Source organism: Passer domesticus, chromosome 6, assembly GCF_036417665.1.
Source record: "Passer domesticus isolate bPasDom1 chromosome 6, bPasDom1.hap1, whole genome shotgun sequence".
In the NCBI taxonomy this organism is placed as follows: domain Eukaryota; kingdom Metazoa; phylum Chordata; class Aves; order Passeriformes; family Passeridae; genus Passer; species Passer domesticus.
Genome location: NC_087479.1, coordinates 52,045,689 through 52,065,227, shown reverse-complemented (window position 1 = coordinate 52,065,227; position 19,539 = coordinate 52,045,689). Strand labels below are relative to the sequence as shown.

The window sequence follows — 19,539 nt, the reverse complement described above, 5'->3', positions numbered from 1 at the left end:
TTGGAGTTTTCATCTGCTTTGAAACAAAAAAAACTCCAGCCAAAACCATGCCATAGAATTTCTTCCCCCCCCCCCCCAACATTTTCCTTTTCCAATGGGATAAGCAATATGGTGTTCCTTTCATTTCCTTTTGTGTTTGACATAGCATGGATGAGTCTCAGCCTTGTTCTAGGAAAAGGTTTGTTAACTTCTGCTCCCTCTGCTGGCCTGCTCCATCAGCAAGGATGCTGGAGTGTGCATCCATATTTCTGTAAGGGCATTTATTGGCAAGATTTTAAAAACTGATGGAATAATTATTCAGTTTTTAGTTGGGTCAGATTTGAGGTGTCAGCTACTTGGCGCTGTTTGTTTTTAAACATGTATCTAATTATTTTTTGGCAACCTCAGTCTTTCAAAAATAGACATTTTGTTTCACTTTTGATGTAAAGTACTTCACAGAATATCTGCTGCGACTTAATACTTGAAATCTTGAGAGTCTAGAACCTAGGGAAAACCTAATCCAATATGTAATTGCAGACTGCCTTTGTTATGTTTTGAAATATCTTCTTTCCTACATAAGAATTAAAAAAATAAGTGAAATCTTGGCACTAGGTATAATGGAATTAGCTAAGATTAAATAAATAGCTGAGTAAAGTAATTTCTTGTTCTTTTAGTGAAGAGCTGTATCATTATTGATTCTTTTAAGGAAATGTTTTTAATAATCCATGAGCACTATGTTCATTTAATACTGGAGTTGAAAGATTACCCTGTTTGTAGAATAATTGAAAGATGTGTTGTAGTAATAATAATAATAATGGTGTGTTTTTTCTGGGCACAGTTGGAAGCCACAGAATAATAGTTATTCTCATTTCATTAGTGCTACAGTTTAGTTGAATGTTTTTGTGGACTTTTAGAAGCACTTGAAAGCAGAAATGTACCCCAATATTAGATGTATTTTAGGTTTAAGCTTTAGTGTAGATCAGCTGACACATTCCTCTTAAAAATTTAATGTCTGTCATATTTATTTTATAAGTAGAGAGTGAAATATTCTATAGTCATTCTTTCCCAGCTGATAAAAATTTACAATGGCTGACTCTTCCTCCACTCTATGTATTTCATAACATAAACTAAATTTAGCAAACTTGTTATTTATCCTGTGGTTTCTAGCAGCTGCTTTTGATTCCCTATCCACATCTTTGAAGTAATGCTCATCACAAAACATCCAGTATTAACTAAAACCTTTTTTTTCTTATATTGCCTAAGTATTAATACAAATTAACCCAAAGTAAAAAACAATAAAAAACTGAGTGCAGCAGGATGTTGGTTCTCATAATGCCATTCCTGGCTGTGTTGTAAAGAATGCATATTTTTCAGATGAACTTGCTGTGGTGAAATTTATTCTATGACTGCATTGTTTATAGCAAAACTTCCTGTTTCTTTCTGAAACCCAAAGAGAATAATTGAACGTGCCCTGTTTCATGGTCATTAGACAAGAATCCAGCACGTGTACAATCTGTAATGAAACCTAAGCTCAGAGCATTGGGCTATGACAGTAATATTGATTTAACCATTCAGATGCATGCTTAATGAAATAATCTATGAAACATCGTGCCCAGGACTTGAAATGAAATCTAGACAGTACTTTGCACAGATAAATACAGTTCAGTTTTTCCTTTGAAATCTAGACAGTACTTTGCACAGATAAATACAGTTCAGTTTTTCCTTAACTGACTGATATAACTTACTGAGGCAAAAGGAAGATTAAATTTCAAAAAAACCCACAAAACCACTTCTTTCCCAGTAGCCTTCTCCAGGTAAACCTTGGTGAGAGGCTGGTCAGAATTCAGCCAGAGCAGCAGATGAGATGTTTGGCTTGGCAGAATCATCTTCACTGAAAAGAAAAAGAAAACGGAATCAACCCCTTGGAAGTTTCTGTGGTTAATTAAACTGGGAATTGAAAACAAACTCATTTCTCAGCCTGTGAATGCTCCAAGAGAACCACCAAACCTTTTTGGAACCTTCTGCATAATAATACAAACCCTTTAGACACAGTTGAGTCTGAGAAGACTCAAGGGAAGACTCAAGTCAAGAAGACTTCTGTTGTTTTGGTTCCTTCCATCCCTGCTTCAGTTTTTTCTTACAGGATAATTTGCAAATAAATGCTACCAGAAGTGTAAGGAGCTTGTACTCACATGGAATACATAAGTGATATCATGATAACCCAGGGTGCAAGATTAGTATAGCAGCTGTACAAACTACACAGTTTGCAGGAAAAAAGTCCTCCCTGCTATCCCTGAGAGTCCTGGATTCAGTGTAGTCTCTTGGCAGTTGCATGCCATAACAAGTTTTCCAGAGGAAAGCACAGGCTCTAGTAATCAAGCAGCTGATGGCCTGTTTTCAACTTCTTACCCCTGGACAGAAAATAGAATGCTGTTTTCTTTGGTGGCATTTATGAATTGTCCTTTGCATCATTGCAGTTCTGACTGATCCAGAATTTATTACCTGCATGGATGCTGGTCAGTTTGATTAGCAATCAGCTCTGAAAAAGCTGTAATAATATAAAAAAAGATTGTTGTTAATTTTAGTCTGATTAATACTCCTTATGTGTAGGCAGAAGTGAGAGAACACACTCCATTAAACAGGGGAATGGAACTCGCTTGGTGCTGTGTGATTTCAGGTGACACAGCTTTGCCATGGAGTCCTTCATGGGTTGTTCTGGTTTAGATGCTAATCTCGCTTATTTGTGCCAGTAACATTTGCTAAAGCTAAATAAGGATATATTCTTCATCTGGGTTTAAAATGAAGCGTTAGAAAGTTTGACCTTAAGAGCAAAATAAATTGGATTGTGGGTAGACACTTCTAGAGGCAGTTCAATTAGCAGTGATAAAGCTGCTGTCACTTAGAGGCATCCTGAGCATGTTGCAGAGCAGTTCTATGTGCAAGGTTTCTCTCCCACCTCAAGTTCCTACATGAGTGTAAACAAATCTGAGATACTGCTCTGGTTCTTGGTTCTTCCAGCTTCTTGTGTTTCCAGCACGTGCTTGGCTGTATCCACATTTCTGTCTGGCTTAAGGTGCTATTTAGATACTCTAGCAAACAGAGCTGGGTGCCTCATTCACTTCCATGTGCCTGCAGCAATTAGGAGGAGGAGAATAAGTCAAAACATCTCTATTTCCCTTCCTCTCAAAATGCCTTCCAAGTTGGTTGGTTTTTTTATGGGGACTGGGAAGATGTGGAGGTGTGTGATGTCCCATTGCTGTATTTTGATTGCTTCTGTGGAGTTGAAACCTCATAGGTTTGAAATTTGAAATGTCAGTGATTTGGAAAAACCTTGTTCTATCAACCAAAAAAAAAAGTCTACTTAGTTTATTTTTCTGGCAGCTGAAGCCAGAAGCTGTTGAGCAGCCAAAGGGTGTTCAGAAGAATCATAACTTACATTCACCCATAAAATTCAGTGTCTCTATAGCTTTATTGTAGCTTTATTGATCATTAAAAAAATTTACATCTGTATACATATACATGCATGCATTAACATGTTTAGTTCTGTGTTGTGTACACAGTTTGCTAAAATGAGGTTCTTATTTCTAACAGCAAATTCTGCATGTTACCACTTAGCAGACAAGGACTTGATTTAATACTTTTGACTCAGCAGATAGTTCTAGTGACCTCAGTTGTGCTTCTTACCAGTTACACAGTTAGAATTTATACTAACAATGTTTGGAAGAGCACCACTGATAGAATCTTTCTTAAAAAATGTTGACTCAGATAATTTAGGAACATAATGGTCAATTTGTACATTGCTTTGCACTTGGAAAGAAATTTGCCCTCTCTTCCCAACCCCACCATCAACAAATTAGAGGATGATTTATGCCAGCAATTGAGCCTGCGCAACTGCATTTCTTGCATTACAGAAAATCTGCTCAGTGAGATCAGCACAACACCCCAAACATTTGTTTATAACAATCTTATTACAAGATTGTCTCATGCTTGTGTGTTGTCTCAAGCTATGTGTGTTAAAACATTGCAATCACAAATATAGGATTAAGTATATTGCTCTGGAAAATGGACATAAGTAATAATTCACAGCTCTCCTGTTTCCTGACATTCACATTCTCTTCCTCTCTCTGCCCTCCCCTGCAAAAAGAGGAAAAAGAACTTGTAAAAATCCCAAACCATAAAATGGCAGATTCACAACATCCACAGATATTTCCTGAGTCAAGGGAAAAACTGCCAACAAAACGATTGTGCTTCAAAAAGTTAGGATTTTTCAGCTCGGACTGGAGAGTTGGTGATCCTGCTGTGCTCAGGCATATGCTGCTCAATGAGTCACTGGTGTTTGGGTTTTATCAGAGGCTGAGAACACTGAGTTCAGTTGTACCTGCTTTGTGCGGGAAATCAGACCCCCCTCTTTGGATATTAAATGAGCATGTTCTTCCTAAAATGACGTTTAATCATTTTTTTGTTAGTATCCCAAATGCTAAATTTATTCTGAAAGTTTCTTCATATAGTCAATGCCCCAAAGCACGTTTTATGTAAAAAAAACCCCAGTTTTAAAAGCAATGTTTGGTATGTTGCATCATCTTCTTTCTGAATCTACTGAAAAATGGCTGTTGTGACATTGTATAGAGATTTAAGTGATGCCTTATTTCCTTTCTAGTCTGGTGTAAAGGCCAGATTGCAGATAATTTTCTGTATAAGAAACAGATTTGTATTTTAATGTCCTTTTATACATTTAAGGTCCTCTTTAGACCAGAATTTAAAGTTAAGATGAGAACAGTTATACAGAAGAAATCATATTTCCATCTTAATAACTCTGGCAATAATTTCTCCTGCCCTGTTCATCCCCTGCCTCGTGCATTTGCACACACATCCCCAAGCTGAACTCATGCTTTTGCAGGGTACAAAAACTTGTGTTGGGTAAAGGTCACCTTGTCCTCTTAACTCCTGTGTTGTTGAACAGAGGCCCCAAGTTCAGCTCACAGGACAAGGAGATGCTATCTTTTAAGTAGAGGCATTTCTTTGTCAGTAGAGATCAGATTCAGCTGACTTTCAAGCAGTAGTGTAATACTAATTCAGCAATTCACTGGAAGTCTTTTCAATGCGTTTCCCCATATGCAATTCAAAGGGATTAAGTGTTTTAATTAACCAAAACAATCTGTGTATGTAAAATGTTGCCTTGGTGTATGCCTACATATGCTGTTCTATATTCTTTTTCAAAAACAGTATAGTGAGTTAAAATAGGGTATGAATGACAGCATTCTTAGATTTGAGTTTTGCCTTTGGTTCTGCATGTGTTTCGTAGGTGTCTGCAGCTTTCTCACGTTAGTTTAGGGGTGTGTGAATTCATGGATCAGGTTAGCTGCCTTTTGGAAAGTTCAGAAAGGTTTAGTAAGTTTGAAGCTCTGAAATGATGTTTGTTTCTGCACAGTTCTTGCTAAGGACCTGGTACTGCCGTTCTTTGCCATTCCTCAGGGGTAAGGTTAACACAGTAAAAGCAGGTGCTTAATGCTATTGATTACTGATATTCCAACAACTCAGTGGCATCATCTTGGACTTCCCAGATCCTCTGGAGCTTTCATATCCTATTCCAGAGAGACACTTTGGCTGAAAGCTGCACTGAAATGTGCAAAGAGTGTGAGGTTATGTTGGTTCCAAAGTGCTTTCAATGTTTTATGTGATAATCCATATCAACACCTTCTGGAGGTTTTCAAAATGGGGGTATGAAATGGTAAGCATCTAATAGATTGTGGTGGTGTCAATTTTGTGTAATGCTGGAAGGTGCATTACAAACTCTTTCCTGTCACATTGGTACTCTGAAGTGTCAGTATTACATAGGGAGTGAACCAGCTGACCTCTCATAAAACCTCAAGATTGCTCTATCTGATAAGTTTATGATCTTCATTCATTTTCTGTCTTTGATCCTTATCTTTTTTTAGTTGATAGGCTCCTTACTGTGCATTACTACATTGTATTATCCCCATTTTGAAATAATTAAATCAAGATAATGGCTTTGATGCTGGTTTAATTTTTTCCAGTATAGGTTTAGCTGCAGTGTGTGGCTGTGTGCACACAGGCAAACCACCAAGCAGATCTGTTCACCTGTGGTTTTAGCTCAGTAGAGCAGATTGCAGGCAGGCTGCAGATTTGACTTCTGGCAGCAGGCAGCTTAGTTTATTTTAACTTTCCTACATGTGTTAGAATTTATTGGATACATGCATTTATATACTCTGACAAGTAAATAAAATTAATTGATGCTGAATGTTTTTTGGCCTTTGATTGTTAATAAAGCAGCTAAGCGTGTATTTGGCTGCAAATAAGACAAACAGAGACCAAGTCACATAAGGAGAAAGGGATCTGTCCCAAATGAGTAATTGGCCTAAGATTGCTAAAGTAAACTTCAAATAATTTTTCCTAAAATAAGAAATTGAACATGGTCTCCAAATCTTTGCTGGGCAGTTAGTAGAAAAACAACAGGCTTGGTGGACTTGGCATAATTTCAATGCAAAATTTTGCACAGGGCAAACTGGTTTTGACATAAAGAAGAACTGGAGTGCAAGTTTTGGAATGAGAGAAGTTCGTTCTCTTTCGAAGGGTGAACGAATTGTTAAAGCACAACTCTAACTTCAGTTTCTGCTCCCATTTGATTTCCTCTGAGTTTCAAACAATGCCTGCCAGCTTCCACCCTCAGAACAGCACAGCTACATCTAAGGCCTCGTGTTTTCTAACTTTTCTATCAGTACCTCTGTTTAAATTGATTTTCCTCCCTCTGACATGAGGATAAAACTAATTTTTCTCTGCTTAAGATGAATCAGAGCCAGCATTCCAGATTCTGAGGACTAGGGTGAAAAGATAGGAGAAGGGTGGCTATGGTTCATGTGTGCTGTAATGCAGTTGCATGTTGATGGAGCAAATGATAACGCTGCACTCTGTAGTAGGGAGAATTTTTTTGAACATATTGGTAGGTCCTTTTGATCTTTCATAATTGACTTTGGTTCCTGATGTTGATTTTGGCTAGATGGTTATCTTTAAGTTAAATGTCAATATTTAGAAGCAGAACTGACATCTTAAAATAATGCGATTGTTATGGCAAAATCAGGTTTATAAAAGTTCAAGAGGAAACCTTAAAGTTTGAAGGCTAGATTGTGGCAATTAATATCTCTGTTTAATAAAAGAAGATAAGGTTAATATGAGTAAAGTTTTTTTTAAAGCTTTGTTTCGTTTTTGGCTGCCACATCTGTTGCCTTTAAATGAGTTACAGTTTTTCACTGAAGTAGCACAAAATCAGTCACATTTTTCTTCTAGAAGTTTTAACAGAATTTTTAAAGCAGAAGTTGAGACTTGCATGAGAATATCTGGTTTTGTCCTGATTTACCCCATGCAATATTGAAACCCATCCAGTGTCAGCCATGAAATTCCAGGAAGTGGAATTTCATGGAAGTGAGTGGGAAGCAGAGAGATATTTAATAGTCCATTGCCACTTGATGGAAAACTTGGAGTGTTAGGTCAGACTTGACCAGACATCAGGGGTAACCCACAAATGTTTTAACTTAGACATAAATGTACATGAAATTAAAATAATTCCTGGCTGTGAGCACCTATTTTCTTGTTACATGCATGATGCAGTTATTTATTTAATATTTATTATATTTAATGTATTTAATATACATTTCACTGTAGAGCAAGTATTTTGCTCTTGATTGACTCGTGTTTATTTGAGGGAAATATGCAATATTTTATTATCATAATTACCTTTTGTTTAATACTTTTTTTCTAATACCAAGCGTTCAGACTCTTATCTCTACTTGGTAAAATGATGCAAACTTTACACTTTTTCACTTTACACTGCTCAGCATTTTGCTTTTTTATAGATGTAGAGGGATTTTTAGAGCAAAAGGACACTGATTAAACAAAGCAATACCTTACTTAATGTGTATAAATCCCACAAGTATTCAATTTTAACTACAATGATTGAGAAGGTATTAAACCTTTTTCTAGGATCTGGGACATCATGCCTGATCTGCTGATGACTGCAGTTGTCAGTTACCTTCCTCATTAAAAAATGTTTAAATAATAAGGCTGAATTTGTCTGGTTTGGGCTTGATGCCATGTACATCCCTTGGCTAACCCGAGGAACAAGTTGTTTTCAGAAAACAAGGAAACAAATAAATAGCAGAGTGATGATGAACAGTGGTGATCACAGTTAATGTTTCTAAACTGTTGGTTGTCAGTCAGGATTCAAAGCTGGTTTAATGCATTTATTAATTCTGCTGCTTTTATTGAACAAGTTCATAAACTATGGAGTGATGCTGTTAGTTCAAATGGTTAGTTATTGCATATTTTAATTTACGTCATCACTTGAGGTCACAATGTTCAGTGGCTGCTTATCCTATAAAAGAAGAAAGGCCAACAGGTGCACTCTCTAGTTCTGTGCTCTCATTTTTGTAAGAACCTGTGAAACTGATTATTGTGTCATTCTGGGAGTTGTGTGTGTGTGTATATGTATATACACATACACGCATATATTTTAGTGTAGATGTGTGTGTGTACATTTGTTAAAATAGATGAAAACATTTGAGTTTAAATATATGTATTGGTGTTCTTTAAGTGTACTGAAAACACACACACATATTTTGGCCAGTCTTTTAAGAGACCACTTTATAGCTACAGCAGCCAGGGTAAGCAAAATGAAATTGCATCCTGTGACCTTCAAAAGAAGTTTCACCATTTTCCAAGTTTGTTTAGCAAATATTATTAATGCTGAAAAAGAGAGAGGGGAAAAAAGAGAGCAAGTAAATAAATCAAACATTTTGTTGTAAAGCCAGCTAAGATTTTTCTGTTCAAACTTATGATGTATCTTCAACATGTTCTACCTATACAAGAAACAATTGCTTCTTTAATTGTATTTTAATTTTTCAAGGATTTAATATTGTTTTTAGTTTTAAAATTGGTCCACTTAATTTTTCCTATACATTGTTTTGATCTCATGTGATATAAATGTTAACATTCACTGCTGTCATGTTGCATGTAAGTTTTTGTGATGGTTTGCAACACCCAGGAAATTTCTGGGGAAAACTTCTCTAAGGACATAAGTGAGCCATAGTTTACAGATCTCTGCATTATACTCTTCTTATAACTTTAGAAACCAAGTCAGGGTGCAGAAGAAAAGAGGATTCTGGGTGTGACAGGCAGGGAACAGGACCCTGATGGGCTTTGGTCATGTCTAAGTACAAATGCTTAGTACAAAGTACAAAGACTGAATGCTTTAAGCATGGTGAAATCATCTATAACCACAGTTCTTTGATTCAGTTAGATCAGTCTCTGTTACCTAATCTGTAGCCTATGGAAAAGTCTTTTCCAGGACTTTATTAATTGGATGGTAAAAAAGAAAAATTATTCATTTGCCTTCTCAAGGCACAGGTATTTCTGGCTTAGATTTTAGATGTTTATCACCTGTTAAACTAATGCATTGTTAAGGATCTGGACCACTGGTTTGCTCTCTAGTGGTACATTTTTCTAAATTCAGCTGTTCTCAAAGTTTGCTTATTTCAAATAAATAGAAAAAAGGATGGAAAAAAAAAAGGAATCTTTTTCACTATTAATTAACCAAGGCAAATTCAGGGAAGGGCAACAGAGCTGGGGAGGGGTCTGGAGCACAGGTGTGATGAGGAGCTGCTGGGGGAGCTGGGGGTGTTTAGCCTGGGGAAAAGGAGGCTCAGAGGGGACTTCACCACTCTCTGCAACTCCATGGCAGGGGCTGTAGCCAGCTGGGGAGCAGTCTCTTCTCTCAGGCAGTGAGTGACAGGATGAGAGGACACAGCCTCAAGGGGAGGTTTAGGTTGAACATCAGCAGGAATTTCTTCAGAGAAAGGGTGATCAGACACTGGAGTGGGCTGCCCAGGGAGGTGGTGCTGTCACCATCCCTGGAGGTGCTCCAGAAGGAGCTGGACATGGCACTCAGTGCTGTGGTCTAATTGGCAGGGTGGTGTTCACTCAGAGGCTGAACTCAGTTATCTCAGAGGTCTTTTCCAACCCAAATGATTCTGTGGCTCTGTGATGCTGTAATTTAAATTAATCTTTCAATCTGTGTATCCTTAGCAAGCTTTTCCATACCATCCATTTATTCTTAGTTAACTTGTAAACGAAATGTATATATAAAATAAAAAGTTATTGTAAAAAGCCCCCAACATAACAAACTCTTTCATTTTGTTATTTTTTATTAGACAATATTTTTTCCTTAGATGGAAAAAGAGATAAAGAAAGATAAAATGTGTGTGTGTCTGACCAGAAGTGTAAATACAATCACATTTGTGGCTTTAGTGCTCTGTAATTACTTCTGGTACAGAATACTTATGCTGTTAATACTTTGCTTGAAAAGTAGGTTAAAAGTCATGTGTTTGAAATGATTATCTACTTAGTCTAGTGACTCCTAATAACGTGCCTGTGTGCCTGTCAGAATGTTGAGCTGGGGAAGAAACACAGCAGTCACATTGCATTTTTCTGTAAATCTTCTATGAATAGGAGAGAGTGGTTTGAGAGTATAAATGCTTTATCAATCAGTATTGTGCTGCTGTCGTGCCCTGAAAGCTTTAAATCAAATTATTAATTAATTCAAGACTTGGTCTGAAGTTGTGTGGATTTTATGAGAAGGGTCTTGGGTGGAAAGCTCCTCCCTGCCTGAGCATGCTAAGGTTTCATTATCTTAGTACCATGTGAATATGGAGGAGCTTCCATGTTCCCTTGCCTTTAGGAATGTGGAATGTGTTTTAATTTCATATTTCCTAATGTCAGAGCCCACAATTTGTCAGATATCCAGAAACTGTTGCCTTTATGCCTAGTACTCATACTTGCTCTTTAGAATGGTTGATACAGTAAACTTCTGCTGATAATTAAAAAATTTGGGGATTTTGGGGGGCAGAGGGAGAGAACTGTAATTCCTGTAAAAGCTCTCCCTGTCCGCATTAAAATGGATGAAAATGAATGAACCTGTGTGGGATGTGTGACTGTTGAGTTATTGTGTTTCTCTATTTGTGAAATTTGTGAATCACAACTTTATCTTAGAAATGAGGTGCAGACTCAACTAAGCACATACAATGCAAATGCATTGCTTGCCTTTTAAGTAAAATTTAATGTACAAAGCCAAGTGTTTGCCCGTGTGTGTGTGTGTACTGTTGAACCAACTGGTTTTATTTTGGTATGAATGTGTTATACTGTACTAACCAAGGTATTCTGATTAAAACCCAAATACTCTCTTCTTATATAATTTTATCTTGAATTCTGAATTGTGGGTTAGCATTTTCCTAAAGAAACTGTACATTCTGAATTGAGGTTGTGAAATAAAGCTCATGAACTTGTAGCATTCCTGGCATTTAAGAACATTTTTATCAGATTTCGTCCATTTAGGAGAAATGTTGGATTGTTTTTTAAGGAACTAAAATGATGAGTAGTAATGTGACAGAAATAGAAGGCAGATATTTCGTGTTGTCATATGAAAATGGACATAATTTTTCTCGTGTTCCTAATTAAGATAATAGAGTGATTTTTGCTTGGAAGAATGCTTGGTCAGAGGAACAAATAAAAGAAATTTGGTGGGTGGTGCGGGGTTGGAGAGAATTACATCCAGAAATTGGAAAGCGAGGACATTCTGTCATCTGAAAACTTAATTTGTCAAAGAATGTATGGAATTTTAGAAATGAAAATATTTAGTGACATCTTCAGTTTTGGCTATGAATAATAATAAACTATTTGTGATTGAATAAGTTCTGGCAAGAAGGTTATAGCCACTTGCACAATGTCATGAGCAACTGTGAGTTTATCTGCACTTTTTTTTTTGTAACCTTAGTGGTTCCTAAGTGTGAGGGATTTTTTTGAGAAATGTCTTTAAATTCCAAATTCACTAGGTCAGGCTGGAGATGACATTACAGATAATTTCAGCTGTAATGACAGTGGGAATTCTGTAAGAAATTTAATTATATTAATATGAGGAGGACAACCATTCTTTTGTGAAATGCATGATCTCTATATTTGGAGAGATTGTAGATCAGCTAACACTTTGATGTGGAAGGATCCTGTTCTATGATCCACTTCACTGTCTAAAATGTGCCACAGGGAGTATTTAATGTGGAACAGTGTCCTGTTAAACTGCTGTCTTAAGAGAACTTTATTTTAGGTACATTGGTGCTTGACTTCCCAGGGTGAGTTTTAATAAACTGAATTACATCTAGAACCTGGAGGGACTTGAGGCAGCCATTGGAGTGTGCTCCTGTTACTTGATTTTGTTACCAGTTTCAAATAATGCAGTGCTTTTTTGAAGCTCTGATAAATGTTAACTTGTGGTAAAAATGATAACGTTTTGGTTTGAGTTTTCTTCCTGCTTATTAATTGAAGTGTTTCTGTTTTCAAGGGAACGAAAGAAATTGAAGGTGAAGAGGAGTCTGGTTTAATTCAGCCTGCAGAAGTGTTTGCTCCTAAAAGTCTGGTGCTGGTGTCCAGACTAGATTATCCCGAAATTTTCAGGGTAAAGAACTTGCAATTGCTATTTACAATATATCAGCAGAAAAATTTGGTTTTAAATGAGTAACAATGACTGTTCTTTTGGTCTAAAATATCTCGCTCAGGATTGATTTGGTAATTTAAAAGCAAAAGTAGCTTTAGATTGAATTAAATAAAGCTCAACATCTGTGACAGTAAATAGCCCCTGTAGGTTCAAATAGTGCCTTTTTACCCTCCAAGCAGTTTTAAAACTACACAGAAGGAGTGGAAAAGATTTTTCTGGCCTCAGTATGCTCTCTAATGAAAGAAGTTATTAGGAAAAAAACAGAAAATATTTGACTAACTATAAAATGGTAAATTAACAGTGAAAATCTAGTTCTCCTCCATACATAAAGCAAAATGTCTGAGCCTCTTCCAGACCAAATTAAGATGCATGACCAAGATTTAGGACCTTGTATTACTTTCAGCTGGTGAAATATGACTTATTTGAGATAAATGAAAAGCTTAAATTTCTCCTAAGCTAATACATATTAACAGAAACAAATAAAGTTCAGTTTACAGATGAAGGGAGGAAATCACTCAGCAGTTGTCCTTAGACATTAAGGATGGCTGCACCATGTGAGATGAAAAGTCCTTCTAGCCCAGGGTTTTGTCTCTCATAGTGGCCCATGGCAAGTGCAAAGCACAGTGGGTAAGAATAGGGTAGGCTGTAGAAATAGCTCTACAAAATGCTTCCCTCATTCAATGTGAATAATAGTTAAATGACATCCTGAACCAGAGGTGTTGTTTCTGTGGATTTTTCTATAATTAGTTCACTTTCTTAACATTCATATTTTACAACCCACAACGCAGAGTTTCACTGTTTAACTATGTGTGATATGAAAAGTTACTGTTGGAATTATTTCTGAGAAGAGAACTACTAAAATATTTGCTGATTTATCAAAGTTACAGCAGTTAAAAGGCAAAAGATGCTGTGGAGGAGTTATTTCCTTTTGTCCAAAGGCTTCTTAGAATGTCATGTTGATCTGGATTAGATTATTAATAAAAATGCTAAATCTGTATCTGTGATTTCTCAATCAAAATGTGATCCATTAATAAAATATGCTGAAATATTAATATACTATTAATATAATATATATTTACATTGATAGAACAAGATAAAGAAAGTAAGTTTAAAAATGTATGGAATTGTTAGTGGTTGATACTGGTCTTAAAATGAGCCTCAGAAGCTCATTGATTAATCAGTGTTCTACCCTGGAAACCAGTCAGGTTTAAGTCCTTTAGAGTTCAAAGCACAGATGAAGCTGTGTTGATTTTTGTAACTTTTAACAGTAACTTATAATAAAGTATTTCTTATATAACAAACAAAGCAAAAGCATTATACCTAGAATTTCTTTTAAAAAAATATACATCCCTTGCAAGTAGCCAAGGTAATTTTTTTTAATGAATTGTTGCCTTTGTGACAAATTACTTTGGTTGGAGGGTACTTCACTGCACTAGTAAGTACTAAGAACTTATTTTTTTAAAGATGATATACATAGATCTTTGAATAATTTGACCTGTATTGCAGTCTGATATATTGTGTCAACCTTTCTAGGCTTGCCTTGGCTTGATCTACACCGTGTATGTGGACAGCCTGAATGTGTCACTGGAGACTCTCATTGCAAATCTCTGTTCATGCCTTGTCCCTGCTTCTGGAGGGTCTCAGGTAAATGGGGAAGGGGGCTAGGGGGGAAAGGGTATTTTTCCAGTTAATTTAATTTATGAAGAAAACAAAAAATAAATTCTTGAGATATTTTTGAAGAAAAAAAGATCATAGTTCAGCTGAGTGCTTTCCCTGTGGCCTGTGAGTGCTTTCCCTGTGGCCTGTCTTCTAAAGACAGCAAAAATTCCATTCCAGGATAAGGTCAAAGGGTTAATTTTGTCACTGAGTTGGCTTTTACAGGGCACATTAACAAATTAAGCAGTTTGTATAAGTTTAGTTTTTAAATAATAATGTGTTCAGGAATATTTTTGCTTGCTATAGAAATTTTTTTAAGACTTTTTTTTCTTTACCATTTTCTAACATAAGCTTCATATCAGTTCATTTATGCATGTTTTTTCTTTGATGGAGTTCAGGATTCCACTGGTCATTTCTTTGATAACTCATTTAAATTTCTATTTTCATAATTTGTTTTTTTAAATGGTAAAAAGTAACTCAAATGGGGTTTCCTCAGAGGAATTAAATATTGCAAATAGCCCATGCATTCAAAAATTAAAATAAAGTTTTCTATCAAGCAGACTTCTTTCTGCTTTTCACTTGTGCTTTCTGTGAGCAGAAAAGTCAGGTTTGTTTCTTTAGTTTTTGTAAATTATTCCTATACATTTGTGGGGCTTTGGTAAGCCAGTTGAGTCTTCTGTGTATGGTTGTTACTTGATGCTGTGACCCTGATGGGAAATTCTGGTCTTTACTATGAAACATACCAAAAAACTACATGTGCAGATGGCAACATTTTAAAGTCAATTACACACACAGCTTCCCACTCAACCTGTGGATTTTCAACCCTCATGAAATCCTACAAGTTCCTAATTCTGTTCTGGTTTTGCCATAGCCCTGGCTGCTGTGGGACTTCTCTTAGTGCAAGAAGTGTCAGTGTCCTGTCAGCTCAGTCAAGCTCTGCCTTGCTGCTCTCCAGGCTGCCACGTCTCTGTTTTTTCTATCCTTATTTTTGGTTTTGAAGGAGAGTAATCAGATTTTATCTCCTCATCAGAAACCCTCTTTTCCAGTGGTATTTGAGCCTCTTGTATTTGGTTTTGGTGATCCACTTGAGCTTCTGGCTGTGCTTCTATCCTCTCTTTTTTCTCCCTGCCCATAAATGCAGCTTTCTCTGTTTGCTCTGCTAGAAGAGGAAGGAAAAGTCATGCTGCTCTGGTTGTTCTTCCTTCTGCTTTCTCTCTTCAAATAAAATGCTCACTCATTTCCAACTTAAGTTTGCTACTGTCAAACTGTCATTTAAATCAGAAATTCAGTGTTTCTCTTTTCTTTCTTCAACCTTATGCTTGCAGGGCTGCAGGTGAATTATAGTGAATTATATCTCTAAGAGTGGGAACACTTGCAGCATTTCTTTCCAGAAACAGCTGTGAAATGGGTCACTGACCTGCCCCCACTGCTGCTGCTGTGCTGGGGCAGAGCATCTCTGCTACAGCTCAGGCACTTGCTTGGGTTTACTGGGGAGATTTTTAAATACCTGCTGTGCAGCAGCCAGAGCTTGCTGCCTTCCTGCATTCCCCACCTTTGCTGCCATACAGAGTGAAGATTTGCACACAGAAATGCCCCGTGCCCATGGTAGTCTGCTCAGAGGGAGCTGCTTGGCATCACTCTCTGCCTGAGTGCCATGTGGGTTTGCTCACAGCAAAGTTGAGGGTGTTTTGCAATTGCAGAACTGTTTGGGATGTGATACACAAGTGCACTCCTTTCACTCCCATTTCCTGCCTCCCTCCAGGGAGGGTTCTTGTGCTGGAAAGGTAACTGAAGCTGTAATTGTACTTTAATGTGCAGAGTAGGAGCACAGGAATGGCAGAAGTGCCCTCTTCAGTACCCACATGTCACAAGTATGTTCATACTTAATACATGCCTGGGGATGGTAGAGAGCAAAGAAATTCAGTTATTAATACTGTATATTTTTCTGATTTAAATGGATTTGAAACCTTTTTTGTTCCTAGGAGGTTTTTTATTGTGTTAATAAAAATGTTTTTATTTTATTAATAGAAATGTTCCATTAACTGCCTTCAAAGCCTCAACTATTTCACTAAGTCGGTGTAAATGCAAGGGAGACACTATCATGCTGTACATTCAAGCAGACATATCACTATGCCCAAATTATATTTCAGATCTCTATTTGACTTTAAATTTCTGTATACAAAATAAATAAATTTTGCAGTACGAATCACTTATCTGTATGATGACAGCTTGTTCATTCTATATAAATTAAACTTTAAAAAAACTTTTCTACAGAAGTTGTTTTCTTTGGGAGCTGGAGACCGACAGCTGATACAGACTCCTCTACATGATAGCCTTCCTGTTACAGGCACCAGTGTGGCTCTTCTCTTTCAGCAACTGGGTATGTCTAGACCTGCTTTGAAAAAAATCTATTTTTCTAAATTATAAAATGAGGTATTTTCTGTTCTAATTCAGTTCTAACCATGTGCCAAGAAAACTGCGTGGTGAATATTAATTTCTTTCAAATGAAAGAATGACTGACTGTGCTTTTACCCTCTAATCAGACATTCAGAGCACCTTTTTGTGCAGCCTGCCTGTGGTAAGTTATCTCCAGTATTAGGGAATCCTGGAATTGTTTGGGTTGGAAGGAACCTTTAAAGGTCATCTAGTCCAATCTCACCATGTAGTATCTGTAAGTTCCTGGGGGCAGAAGTGAGCGTGGCCCCTACGTAACCACAAAAACATTCCTGTGAAAAGATTCCCTGCTCCACTCCCTTTGGATACTGTACAAACTCCAAGGAAAACCAGGGAGGTTTGTAATAAAGCTGGTGTGACCAAAAAGTTCCTATAGCACTGTTGTTATCTGCTACTCCCAGTCTTTCAAGAAGATGCTCTAACACAACCCTCACCAAATGTTTTCTTGTTCATTACAATTACAGTGTTGCATCTCTGTTCCCTGGGTACCCCAGTACTGGTCTTGTCTGCCATTAAATCCTGTCACTTCCAGTCTTCGTTCCATTGGTTTGTGAAGTGACTTCAAATCATAAACTTGTAACAGCACTGGATAAGAGCACAATTAATTATCTTTTCTGAACCTGTGAACCTCAGTTTTACTCTTGAGCAACCAAATGGCCTCAGGATCTGTGTTGTCATCCATTCTTCTCTCAAACAGGCAGTAAGAATGGATGGAAACCAGAAAAACAATAGTGAACAACACTAAGCTTATGTCACAGAAAGCAGTATCAGATCTGGTGAGCTCAATGCCATCTCTTACTAGGATGATTTAATTGTACCCTTCCAAAAAGAATATTATTCCAAAAGGAAGATTTTCATTTTTTTTAAATAGTAGTTCAAGTAAAAGTAAAATTGTGGCTAACATGGTATATAGGTGCTACTTAACTTCATCACAGTCCTGAGGTTTTACTTGGCTTGTTATGTCAAGATTCATTAGGATTGCTCTGATCAGATTGCAGGCAGTGTTTTGAATGTGGACAGACCTAACAATTTTTACCCTTTTCTGAAGACATAAAATGTGGTGTGAGGTACCATAAGTGCAGCAGGTTGCACCATGTGGTGTGGTGTGTTGTTCTATAAGTACAGTGTATGTGGTAACTAATTTGAGGCAGTTTTTAAAGCAGTTCTAGTGAAGGTTGCTATAAATGCACAGTTTAGAAAATGTCAAAGTGAGGCTTTCAGTTAGTTCTTAGGTAATTACCCTGTCTTGTGGCAGCTGGCTTTTCTGTGGCAAATTGGGATTGGAGTGTTTTGTCACAGGACCAGGCTGAGGAAAACAATGAGGACAAATCTGAAAAGTCTGTATGCATCAGATTGATAGAGGGAAGCCATGAAGATAGAATGGGAACATAAATATATGGAAGAGAAAACTGAGGCCAGTCTTTTTCTCTTGTCTTACTGAGAGCATATTTTGCAGGACAAGTTTTTAAAATTCCTCTTGTTGTGTATAGAAAGGAATAATAAAACTTTCATACAAGAATTTAGCATTTCTTTCCAACACATTCAGTTTAATTTAATATTGTTAACCACATGTTATTAGAGGGTTAATATATACAGATGGATGCTGTGTAAATTCCCATATCTACTGTAGCAGAGTACTGAAGAGTTTGGAGTTTAAACAGGACTAGATTGTTGTGCTAACAGTCAAAAATCCTTTACCTTTATATTTTGAAATTGTGTCATTCTGTATTAGCTCCCTTACACTTTTCAATAGCTATACTACCAATTTACTCTTTCTCTACCATTTCATCCCCCTTTTCCCACAGTCCATTAGCCTTTTTGCTGTCTGTTTTCTGTGGTTTTGCTGCTCTTCTGCCTTATTTTGTCCTCCTGACTTCCAGTAAATGTTTGGAGACTGTGTATTTCTTGCTTTTTGGTGCCTTGTAAGAAGTGTGAGTCAGTAAGCCCGTGTTCACCAGATGTCCTTTCCAGGGCACATAAGGATATGAAGATCAGCACAAGGAGGGGGAGAGAAAGGGAGATAAGGAAGGAAAACTCAGTGCTCAGTTTTCTAGTTAGTGATGCCTCAACTGGCCTGAAGAAGGGAGAGACTGAAGAAAGTGCATGGTTATAAAACTTGGCAAGTCTTGTCACGAGACGTTTATAGGCTTACATCCTGTTTCCCTGAAGGGGATCATGCAAGCTCATGGATAAAAAGAAGAGTTGTCTCCGTTCTTTTCTGTTGCAGCAGAACTTTGTCTTTTACAAGACTGTAAGAACAATCAGGAATAGTTTGTCTAATGGCCTTGTGTGGGCCCTCTTGTTGTGTGTCCCTATTTTTTGGTGTGGCAAGAGTGGTACAGCTGCCTGGGAATGGGTCTGGTGTTAGTTAAGGAATGTGCAAATAAGTTGGCAGGTAGATTTTTTTTTAAAGCAAGTACTTGAACATTTTATAAAAGGCTGCTTTTCCCATCTCCTATTTCTGACCACTGATTTTTTTTTTTGTTTCTTTGTGTTTTGGGGGGTTATTTGGGATTTTTTCCCGTGTGTGCCTCAGTTTCCAGTTGATGTATCTGAGCATCTGGGGATACAGCACAATGATAGAATTGTCTTGTGTCTCAAAGGACACAGATTAGAAAATATTTGTGTTTTCATAGTGTACCTCACTTTCCAGAACAGCACAAAATTCCATTCCCATGTAGGTGGTGGGCTGTCATCATGTTCTTAGTGCCAAGGCTTGTTAATTCCAAGTTTCTGTCTGGATTTACTAAAAAAAGACTTGTTAATACAGCTACACGTGCCTGTTTGCAATGGTTGTTAACTGCAAAAGGAGGACCAGGAAATATGAACAGACTGTTTTAAATAAATTCTCATTTATTCTCACCTTTCATATAGTCTTATGAAGAGTTAAAGGAAGC

The 19,539-nt window shown here is 37.1% G+C and overlaps 1 protein-coding gene across 11 annotated transcripts in view; it reads left to right on the top strand.

The window, feature by feature from the left end:
- Positions 1-19,539, top strand: part of SBF2 (SET binding factor 2) — a 230,524-nt gene that overhangs the window by 98,148 nt on the left and 112,837 nt on the right. For all 11 annotated transcript variants that reach the window (XM_064425493.1, XM_064425489.1, XM_064425488.1 and 8 more), the window contains 3 exons: positions 12,380-12,493; positions 14,066-14,176; positions 16,463-16,568. In XM_064425493.1, the coding sequence (XP_064281563.1) occupies positions 12,380-12,493; positions 14,066-14,176; positions 16,463-16,568 (331 nt within the window). The remainder of the gene's footprint in view (positions 1-12,379; positions 12,494-14,065; positions 14,177-16,462; positions 16,569-19,539) is intronic.